The sequence below is a fragment of the Colobus angolensis genome, unplaced genomic scaffold, assembly GCF_000951035.1.
Source record: "Colobus angolensis palliatus isolate OR3802 unplaced genomic scaffold, Cang.pa_1.0 Scaffold221, whole genome shotgun sequence".
In the NCBI taxonomy this organism is placed as follows: Eukaryota; Metazoa; Chordata; class Mammalia; order Primates; family Cercopithecidae; genus Colobus; species Colobus angolensis.
In genome coordinates, this window is record NW_012115389.1 from 4,158,690 (window position 1) to 4,170,408 (window position 11,719).

The 11,719-nt window shown below is 42.7% G+C and overlaps 1 protein-coding gene across 1 annotated transcript in view; it reads right to left on the bottom strand.

The window, feature by feature from the left end:
* Positions 1-11,719, bottom strand: part of PLEKHG1 (pleckstrin homology domain containing, family G (with RhoGef domain) member 1) — a 175,567-nt gene that overhangs the window by 71,216 nt on the left and 92,632 nt on the right. The window contains exon 3 of the mRNA XM_011943778.1: positions 4,675-4,775. Within this exon, the coding sequence (XP_011799168.1) occupies positions 4,675-4,775 (101 nt within the window). The remainder of the gene's footprint in view (positions 1-4,674; positions 4,776-11,719) is intronic.

Here is an 11,719-nt window from a genome sequence, read left to right on the forward strand (position 1 = left end):
CTCAGCCTCCTGAGTAGCTGGGATTACAGGCGCTTGCTGCCACACCTGGCTAATTTTTGTATTTTTGGTAGAGACAGGGTTTCGCTGTATTAGCCAGGCTGGTCTCAAACTCCTAACCTCAGGTGATCCACCTGCCTTGGCCTCCCAAAGTACAGGGATTACAGACGTGAGCCACTGCACCCAGCCGAGAGAAGTACTTTTCAAATCAGTGGCTAGCCATATGAAAATAAGAGTTTAGATTTCCTACCATACACCATGCCTCCATCAGTGTTAGGCACATTAAGGACAAACGTGAAAGACAAAATTTTAAGACTTTTAGAAAAAAACAGAGTATATTATGCCCTGAGATTGAAAGGACTTTTTTTTTTTTAAAAAAAAAACACAACATAAAACCTACATACTATAAAAAGTATACTTAGTGTAGTCGAACTTACACATTATACAACTTATTTTCAAATAAACCATATTTAAAGTTAAAAGGCATGTCTCATGGTAGGAGATATTTACATCTCACATAATCTGCAAAGATCACTAGCCAGAATTCATCAAGAACTCCTATATAACAATAAGAAAAAGAAATATCCCAATAGAACAATGGGCAATGGATATGAGCCAGAAAACTGCAGAAGAAATAAAATTGGCCAACAAGAAAAGATGCTCAATTTTAACGCAATTGGCAAAATGCAGAGATAGATCATCACCAATGGATAATACATAGCAGTTAAATGAACTAGAGCTATAAATCCCAAAAACAATGTTGAGTGAAAATCACCTATAAGTTGACACCATGTATGCCATGTTTGAAATAGGTGCATGTGACTTCTTTTATTTTTTTGAGACAGGGTCTCGCTCTGTTGTCCAGGCTGGAGAGCAGTGGTGCCATCATAGCTCACTGCAGTCTCAAACTCCTGGGCTCAAGTGATCCTCCTGCCTCAGTCTCCTGTGTAGTAGGACCACAGGCATGTGCAACCACGTCCTGCTAACTTTTTGATTTTTTGTAGAGATGGGATTTCGCCATGTTGCCCAGGCTGGTCTCACACTCCTTGGCTCAAGCAGTCCTCTCACCTGGGTCTCCCACAGCATGTTACACATTTTAAATAAATACTCGTATATACAGTAGTGGCAACAAAATCATGCTTGGGAAGGAAACACCAAGTTTTGGATGGCAGTTCCAGCACAATTGTGTACTAAGCCAGATTACACTGGCTTCCCTGAGCCAATTCTGCACATCTCTTTTTAATTCCATGTTCAGTGATGTTGTGTTAGTAACTTGAAATCTGCTGTGATGGGAGTGTTTATACCACAGAAATTAAAAAACATTATAAATTCCAGATCCTTCCTCCCCTTTCCCCATGCTGGAGAACTGGTTTACCAACACATCAGTGTGCTGTTTCTCACGGAGCGGAATGTGACTGGGGAAGGGGATATAACTGGATTCAATATTGTTTATAATGTCTTTATGCTTCAAACAAATTTTAAAGCAAATAAGGCACAAAGAAAGGAGTAATATGACAGACTCCCATGAGCCACGCCCGACTCTCTGACAGAATGTCTTTCTGTGCTTTTCTGTCTTTGGGAAATCTTTGCTGAAAAAAGAACCCTAGTCAGTTGAATTTTTCAGGCCAGCATAATATCATTTCTTTATGCCCTCTTTAATTTTAGATTTAAGTCTTGCCTAGTTGGTCACAGTATTATTATATTATTTTGAAAAACTTGGACCTGAACTAACAGAAGCTGAAAGTTATTATTTCAAGCCCCAACCACAGATTTGCCAGATAGGTGTATCTTTGAAATCGACACACCTATCGATTGGTTGAACCCGGGAGGCAGAGGTTGCAATGAGCCAAGATCACACCACTGCACTCCAGCCTGGGTGATACAGTGAAACTGTGCCTCAGGGAAAAAGGAAAAAAGAGAGAGAGGGAAAAGAACAGAGATGTGATTCAGGAATGTAAATCTCAGTCACCTAACTTCTGCAGATTGGAGTCCACTGCAAAGATCACTTCTTGCTAACTCCGTTCGTTCGTTCGTTCATTCATTCATTCATTCATTCATTCGAGATGGAATCTCACTCTGTCATCCAGGCTGGAGTGTAGTGGCATGATCTCGGCTCACTGTAACCTCCATCTCCTGGGTTCAAGTGATTCTCCTGCCTTGGCCTCCCAAGTAGCTGGGATTACAGGCGTGTGCCACAATGCCCGGCTAATTTTTTTTGTATTTTTAGTAGAGATAGGGTTTTGCCATGCTGGCCAGCCTGTGATCTGCCCACCTCGGCCTCCCAAAGTGCTGAGATTACAGGTGTAAGCTACCATGTCCAGCCTCATTCTTATCTTTCTTTAAATTAGGAGACACATAAAGATTTAAACTCCAGGGATTAAGAGCCCCTCCTGGAGTAAGCCACACTTCATGAACCAGAGAAGCAAGGCTCCACTCTGGCAAGAGGGCACATGGCTGAATGCCTGGGGTTTGGAGTCAGAGAGGCTCAGATAATGCATATGAAATGAAAATGCACCTAAAGCTCTATGGCCTCTGGTATGGAGCAAGCACTCTATAAATATGCCTTACCATCAACTCATAGCCAAACCACAGAAGACCTAGGCCAGGGGCCTCCCAGGATCTAGCCCTCTTGCTTCCTTCTGGGTTACAGGGCCATTAGCGGGCTCTGGAAGGAGAAACTATGTAGGGGCTCACAGGATTTTATCATCAGTGATTGCACAATGAGGGCTGGCTTTCACACCAGCACATTACTAATGAACATGTAGACTCTGGATTCTCCAATTCAGTTTCTATGCCCTCTCTCTATTTTCTTTTTATTTTGTTTATTTTATCTAGACTGTGTATCTCAACCATGGCTGCACATTCCAAACACCTGAGGACCTTTGAAAAATTCTGATGTTCTGGCCCCACCTTGACCAACGAGTCAGAATTTCTGAAGGTAGGATCCAGTTTCCCAGGTGATTCCAGTGGGTAGCCCAGGTTGAGAAATACTGATGCAAAATACACAAACTGTTTTTCAAAGTCTGTGTCAAATGAAAAAAGTTCTGTGGTAACACTGACACTTCCTACATCCTAGGCTTTCAGAATTAAAGGATAAGGTGTTTCAAGTCAAGGAACATGTCTCCCACAGGTCAGGCTTGTGCTGGGTGTTGGGATTCAAGGGTGGCAAAGGAGATGTGAATCCTGCCCTCAAGGAGCTCACATTTACCAATTTTAGTAAGCCAAGATGGGTAGGACTGAGCTTGTGTTTACAGCTGAGTCATAAAATGACAGGGCACTGCAGAACTTTATAATGGGATTTCACTATCGCAAAGTCAAGAACATCATGGGCTTATATTTTGGTACTTCCTCTGTGCTGGCACTTTAGGTTTATCAGTTCACGGGAGCTTCACCGTAACCATATGAGGGAGATTTTCCTATTATTTCCATTCCTTCCTTCAATATAAGTTTGGATGCCTCCTATGGGCCAGGCACCATTTTAGACACTTAGACAGTAACAAAACAGACTCCTGTCCTTGTGGAGCAAGTGTTTTGTGAGTCAGGGTGGAGAGGAAAGAAACAACAGGCATAGTATAAAAGTTGATCATATAGTATGTTAGAAATTGATGAGTGCCATGAGGAAAAGAACAAGTGGAGAAGGTAAGGTACATGTGGATACTCAGGGAGCCTCAGCGAGAAGAAGGAGTTGAGATACAGGGGTTAATTTCATTCCCTTTAAAGATTCACCCAACACATACAGGGGGCTTTGCTGGGATGCAAAGTCACATATGTTGTACACTAGCTTCTGTGCTCTTAACCAGACTACTAACTTGTCTTTCCTTTTTTTTTTTGAGATGGAGTCTTGCTCTGTCACCCTGGCTGGACAGATTGCAGTGGTGCAATCTTGGCTCACTGCAACTTCCACCTCCTGGGTTCAAGCAATTCTCCTGTCTCAGCCTCCTGAGTAGCTGGGATTACAGGTGTGTACCACCATACCTGGCTAATTTTTATATTTTTAGTACAGATGGGGTTTCACCATATTGGCCAGGCTGGTCTTGAACTCCTAACCTCAAGTGATCTTTCCACCTTGGCCTACCAAAGTGCTGGGATTACAGGAGTCAGCCACCATGTCTGGCCCTAACTTTTCTTTCAAGCAGCATTAATATAATGACTTATTTATTCACTCTGTGTCTTGTTTACTATTTAAATTTTCTAGTCCAGTGTCTGCTACATACTTACATTTTTAATTAAACTGATTATTTGAAATTATCAATTCAATTGAATTAGTATGTTATGACTTGAACTATGTATTGTATGTTTACTGTGTCCAGCCCACTCCCCAGGTAGAAGAAAAGTTATAGAAAATCCAGTGTAGCTGGGGATCCTGGAGACTAAGCAAGTACATATTCTTGGATGTCCTGTTCATGTCATGTTGTGGAAGAAAAGATGTCATTGCCCCACCAGGGCAAATAGGTTTCTTCTCTGAGCCAGGAGGATGGAGAGTAAGAGAATATGGAATATATGTGAGACTCATAAGGAAATAAGGATACTTCTAAGTAGAAAGCTTCATGACACAATAGCCCACAAAAATGTATAAAGATGAGTCAGGGCTTACAGGTAAAGTTTCTCAGGCTGCATTCATTTGAGAAATGTTCATAATGTTCCTATGGGAGAATGATCTTTTGAATATTAACTTACCTATTGAAGTGGTAGATATCCTGTATGTTTCCAAAAAGGGCTGATCTTTCTTCGGTCCCCAGGGGAAGTTTTGTTTGGTCCCTGATGCAGTCAAGGTAATCCTGTGAGATCAATGAGAAGGATGCCTTAAACACTCCTGTCCTTTCCAAGTCACCTTTAATTATGCCCAGTGAATCTTTCATATCTGTTTCAAGTAATTATTATACTAATGTGCTCATTAACTCTGAGAGTACACAGTTGCTCTCTTATTACTGGCTCTAATACTCACCTATTTATAGAACGAAGAGTTTTAGCAAAGAGAAAGAGTATGGTATACATTCTATCTACCCCCTAAATATATTAGAGCTTCCCTAGATGGGGCTACAGGGACCATAGTGCCCATAACGTCAGTTTTGCTATAACCACATCGTCAGCTGTTCCTTTGACTGATTGGTGTGATAAAAACATACTCTAAAATTCATATAGTGAAAAGCCAGAAATAAAAATTCTGAACTGACAGAATTGTTTTAAACATACCCTTTAAGTCACAGAACTATCTGTTGTTAAACTATAGAACCAAATTCTTTTTCAAATACCAACTTATTTTTTTTAAGTGAAAAAAATAAGCATATAATTTACTTATGGTCTCTGCTATGCTGTGTTAATGAGCCACGAAAAACTCTCAATTGATTTTATATGTTTTAACACAGAAACAGCTCCCAGGCAGATCTGCTGTGGATTCAGACCCACAGTGGGTTAAACTGACATGGCTTAGAAGCAATTTGAGCTGCTGAGAAAGATGAAGGCTGCTTTCTCGTGTGTGCTAAAGAGTTCATAACTGAGTGTTTCCCTTTCCCTAGCAAGACTTGAAAAAGGATTCTGTAGGAGGCAGGAACACAATAAAGAAAAAACAGCTGAAATAACGTAAAGTAAAAAATAAATATAGTCCTTGCCCTAGGCTGAACGATGAAGTATGGCTCCCTCCCAAATGCAACATGGCGGTCTGCGGCATTTAGAGGAAGTAATTCTGTGAAAAGTCAAGCAGACCAGGAAAATCCCAGCACCGCAGCCGCATTCCAATGTCCAACAGCAAACACTGTTGTGTTTAGATGCAGCTAGAGAAAGGAGAAGCTGAAATATAAGAACCATTAGATAACTGTTTCTTATACCTTTTATTAATCCACCTTCATTCTCTCATGTTCTTTAGGTTCCTCCAATGCAAAATAGGCAGGGCTTTCATCATTAACTTTCTCAAACAGCACATTTCACAGTTTGCATCAAATTAGGTTTCATTCCAGTTCTTTCATACTAAAATCACCATTAGACATAAATCAATGTTCATAAACTTTTTTTCAAAATAAGCTCTGTGGTAACAACTTTTCTTCTTAAGAAAGTAGTCACCAGCCGGGGGCGGTGGCTCAAGCCTGTAATCCCAGCACTTTGGGAGGCCGAGACGGGCGGATCACGAGGTCAGGAGATCGAGACCATCCTGCCTAACACGGTGAAACCCCGTCTCTACTAAAAAATACAAAAAACTAGCCAGGCGTGGTGGCGGGCGCCTGTAGTCCCAGCTACTCGGGAGGCTGAGGCAGGAGAATGGCGTGAACCCGGGAGGCGGAGCTTGCAGTGAGACGAGATCGTGCCACTGCACTCCAGCCTGGGCAACAGAGCAAGACTCTGTCTCAAAAAAAAAAAAAAAAAAAAAAAAAAAAAAAGAAAGTAGTCACCTCAATAAGAAAGTAGATTCAAAAGATTTAAAAGTAGTTGGCAATAAAATCCCCAAATAGCTTGGCCTGTTCTCCTTACTGTTTGTTTTTGTTTTTGAGACAGAATCTCTCTCTGTTGCCAGGCTGGAGTGCAGTGGCACAATCTTGGCTCACTGCAACCTCTGCCTCCTGGGTTTGAGCAATTCTCCTGCCTCAGCCTCCCAAGTAGCTGGGACTACAGGCACGCACCACCACGCCCGGCTAATTTTTGTGTTTTTGATAGCAACAGGGTTTCACCTTGTTGGCCAGGATGGTCTCGATCTCTTGACCTCTTGATCCGCCCACCTCGGCCTCCCAAAGTGCTGGGATTGCAGGCATGAGTCACCACGCCTGGCCCTCTCCTTACTGTTATAAATAAATGGAACAATCATAAGAGCTTGAGTACCTGCATAGGACAGGCCCAAAAAAGACGCAAAAAGAAAAACAAATGGAGGCCAGAATTGAAAGAATGGTACATTTTGAACAACATATAAACCATACACTCCCTCAAAATAAATATATTCATCGATATTTCTGTTAAATTACACATGGTCCAAAAGGATGGACTAATACTCAACGTGCAGTGACTGTTTGTATTTAATAGCAGCTTAAGAGTTTGCTGGACATTTTGGAGGGCATATTGTACACAAAATTAAGAAGGTAAAACAGAAGGATGTAGATAGGCATGAGCCACACCAGCATGGCAGGATGAGGGGTGGGGCAGAGGTGGCGGACGCAAGCCACATTCACTTGGTTGAATTCAGAGGCTCCGCAGTGGGGCTTAAAGAGAGAATGAACAATCCTTTCTCTTCAAGTGTTAAGCTTGCTCATTTGCAGAAACCTGATACTAAATTCTTCATGTGAGAGAAAGATTGAGTTAAGGGGCTTAAAGAATTTCATCTGGAGTTACAGACAAAGAACCGTGGCCTGCATCCAACAACTGATGGCCCATCGCCAGCTCAAAGAGGTTCAAAAATCTCAGAGTCCATGACAGAGAAACTAAATTTTAAAAGTTGCTTGTTTTCAGAAATTATTGAGAAAACAGATTGTGAGGAGTCCACATTTTTGGAGATGACTCTAGAAAACAGATCAAAGTTGTATGGTCATAACTAGTTCCCCCCACTGATCACAAGCACATCTTTTAAATATAATACTTTAACCCAAGACTAGTTCCTGAAAACTATGGCAGCATGCCCTGTATTCGCAGCTGTAATCATCTGTAGCAAAAATGAGTGGTTTGAAGCTTGGTGATAATAACAGTTCATTCTGCGCCCGAAATGACAGAGTAAGGACACCAACGAAATTTATTAGAGCCTGTCATGCTGCTTATTAATTTTACTGGCTTGATGTCAGCATCTACGGCTACCCTACTGTTAACAACTATGAAGGATCAATTTAAAACTTTTGCACTGAAAACAATTATTCTCCAAGAGGATCAAAGAATTTACTTTGGTGAGGGAAGGAGCAGAGAGTACACACAAAAAAGGACTTTTCACCATTTGAATGATTTTCTGTGATCTAAAATTTCTCCTATTTATTTTCTAATCAGTTTATGTCCTTAAGATCTCTATCATTATAAGATTTGCGCCCGAGCATCCTCCTCTAATTAACTTTTTCATTCCTTGTAATATCTGTTATCGAAAATATCCAAGTAGATATCCAAGTAGATCTGACTTGGTCCTATTCAAAGTATGGGAAGTGGGCAGGAGCCAATTTGCAAACTGTTTGCTGCTTATCTAGAAGGAGATAAGTACAGACATCAAGTAAGCATGCAGAAACGTTTTACAGTAGTTTACAGAATGATTTAATATTAACCTAATAATAAATTTGTGCTTATACTTTGTACATCTTATTCTTCTTCTAACTTTTCTGGTATTCTTTTTTAAATTGTATTTCGCAAAAGAATCAGTGTGTGATCGATGGAAAGAAAACACACACACTTGCCCTTCACCATGGATGGTTTGACAAGCTCTGATCTACATAACCATTCAGCAGCGACATGCTATAGAAAGAAGAACTGAGACAGAAGGCAAATTCAGTGCCCTTGGGAGTTTACCTTATTTCTATGAGATGCCCAGAAATAGGTTAGTTTATGGCTCCTCCACTTCCCTTCTTCCGATATCACATTACTTTTTTTTTTTTTTTTTTTTGAGACAGAGTCTCGCTCTGTCGCCCAAACTGGAATGCAGTGGCACAATCTTGGCTTGCTACGACCTCCACCTCCCAAGTTCAAGCTATTCTCCTGCCTCAGCCCCCTCGAGTAGCTGGGATTACAGGTGTGCGCCATCACGCCCAGCTAATTTTTGTATGTTTAGTAGAGACGGGGTTTCGCCATGTGGGCTAGGCTGGTCTCAAACTCCTGACCTCAGGTGATCCACCTGATCCACCTTGGCCTCCCAAAGTGCTGAGATTACAGGTGTGGGCCACAGCGCCCAGCCCTGAGAAATAATCTTTTTTCATTTCTCCAACCCCTCTACCTTTTCTAGAAAGTAGTCTGTTTATCCAAAAACTTGCCTTTCAAATTTCATGTATTACATTGGGATGCCTCTGAAACTAGAATAACTTACATGTGTATAGTAATTTACAGTTTAAAAGCACATTAACATTCATTTATACAAACCTTCCTCCCATCTTTTTATTTTGAGAATGTAAGAATGTGTGCCAAGTGCTGTTTTACAAGTTAGGAATTAAAAAAAAAAAATGAGTAAAACATGATCCCTTCCCCCAGCAAGCTCCCTGTCTAGTTGAAGAGCCAAGTGTAAACAAATAAATAGAATACAGTGTTTTGGCAGCAAGACTGATAAATATTCAGTTCACAAGAGAGGGCAGGAAAGGCAGAAGTGGTCAGTTCCAGGGAGGGGAGAGGCTTCATAGGGAAGGTGAGGGTGGAGCTGAATCTTGAAGGATGAAGTTTCAATACAGTGAAAGGAAGAAGGAGACAACATCTAGGAGTCCAGAAATGGGTAAACAAAGGCACAGGGTAACAAAAAGGGCACTAAAAGGAGTTGAAAAGGGCTAGATTTCAGGCCATCCAGATGTCAGGGTTGAGACCAGCTGGACAGAACGGGGCGTGCGCCTGAACACATAGACCCTTGAGGGTGGGCCTGCACTGCTAGATGAGGCTAAATGGGGGCCGGGAAAGGCCATGCAGAATCTTCCATGCTACATAGCGGGTGGTAACCATTGAAGGGCGTGGTGAGATTAAAGATGGTTCCATCATCAATAAAGAAAACAGGGCCAGGTGCAGTGGCTCATGCCTGTAATCCCAGCACTTTGTGAGGCAAAGGCAGGTGGATCACCTGAGGTCAGGAGTTCAAGACCAGGCTGGGCAACATGGTGAAACTCCATCTCTACTAAAAATACAAAATTTAGTGGCGTTGGTGGCAGGCGCCTGTAATCTCAGCTACTCGGGAGGCTGAGGCAGGAGAACTACTTGAACCCGGGAGGCAGAGGTTGCAGCGAGATGAGATTGTACCATTGCACTCCAGCCTAGGCAACAAGAGCTAAACTCTGTCTTAAAAAAAAAAAAGAAAAAAGAAAAAAAAAGAAAGAAAAAGAAAATAGGGGAGAAGCTATAAAGCTGCTAGGGAGGCTGGTTAGGTGATGTGTGCAGCAGCACAGGTATGTGCAGACCAACTCCTAACCCTGAGTCAGGTGGAGAGGAGAGGTATTTAATGGGATGTGGAGAATAAGAGAAAGGAGGGAGTCCAGGGTGACAGCACGGTTGAAATGACTGATCAGCCATGTGGCCTTTCAGTGGAAGGAAGTCTAGGGCTCCTCTCTCCCCATCACTTCCCACCCTAAGGAGGAAGCTGCTGTTTCTCCAGCTCCCAGGAAGGATGCTTTCTCATCCACTGTGGCATGAGTGAGTTAAAGTCAATGAGTACATGGGGACCCATCTGTCTCCTCTTCCTTTTGGCTGTAGCATGGAGACAGCAGGGCTGCTTCCTCCAGGGAGAAGGACCCATTGGTTTCTGTTCTCTGATTTTCCTTCCTAGGTGGCTGGTGAGGTAAAACCAAGCCAGGGCCAGCTCCAGCAGGCCCCATCTGCAGAGGCCTGGGCAGGGTTATTCTGAGGTTTGGTACCCCCCCGGACTGGACTTCTTCAAACCAAGATGAAATGCTGAAAGGCATCTCTGGGGGTTTGTGGTGAAAGGAGACGGTTCTACTTTTGGCCTAGTTAATCCAGATCATAGATTTCCATGTGCTCAGACTGGCTCGTTTTGTTCTTGCTAGGGCCCACGCTCTAAGAAGAAATAGGGGTTTGATTTTCCAGCCACTGTCCTTTGCACAAAGAGTGCCCTTTCAGAACATCGTGACTGATGAAACACTGGTTCAGGGCGCGGTGGCTCACGCCTGTAATCTCCACATTTTGGGAGGCTGAGGCAGGTGGATCACCTGAAGTCAGGAGTTCCAGACCAGCCTGGCCCCACATGGTGAAACTCCATCTCTACTAAAAATACAAAAATACTAGCTAAGTGTGGTGGTGGGCAGCTGTAATCCCAGCGACTTGGGGGCTGAGGCAGGGGAATTGCTTGAACCCAGGATGCAGAGGCTGCAGTGAGTTAAGATTGCGCCATTGCACTCTAGTCTGGGCAGCAAGAACAAAACTTTGTCTCAAAAAAAAAAAAGACAGAAAAGGAAAAAAAGAAAGAAGTGATGAGGATATGGGCTTTATCCCTCTTATAGGTGCCCAAAGGAGAATGAGGGAGAAAAATATGTAAAAGAAGTTCAGAGTCTGACTATTTAAGTGCTACAAGAATTATTTACAAAATACTGTGAGAGTATAGAAGAACACATTCCAAATGAAAGCCCTTTATCTTTCTTCCAAATAAGCCACTGAACAGGGTATAGTAAAATGTCCTGCTGTAGCCTATAGATAAAAGAATCAGAAGTCCAATCTTCCAGTGAATCTCTTTTCTCTTCTTTCCCTGTGCACATCTAGGGAGGAGGAAGGTACAGCCAAAGAAACGGGATCTGGGGAATCATGGTCTCTGGCCACTGCATTAGGCTGGATACAAAAAAGCTCTTACTGTGGGGACAGTGTTTTCCCTGGGTCCATACAGTCTAGACCCCACGCCACAGAGAAATGTACTGAAAATCCAATGTAGAAGGAATGGGACACAATCTTTCTGGCAATAGCTTTGGGCAGGGGGAAGGAAAGGGAAGAAAGAAAAAGAGAGGGTTGGGCCAGGAGCAGTGGCTCATGCCTGTAATCCCAGCACTTTGGGAGGCCTAGGCAGGCAGGTTGCCAGAGGTCAGGAGCTCCAGACCAGCCTGGCCAACATGGCGAAACCCCGTCTCTACTAAAAATACAAAAA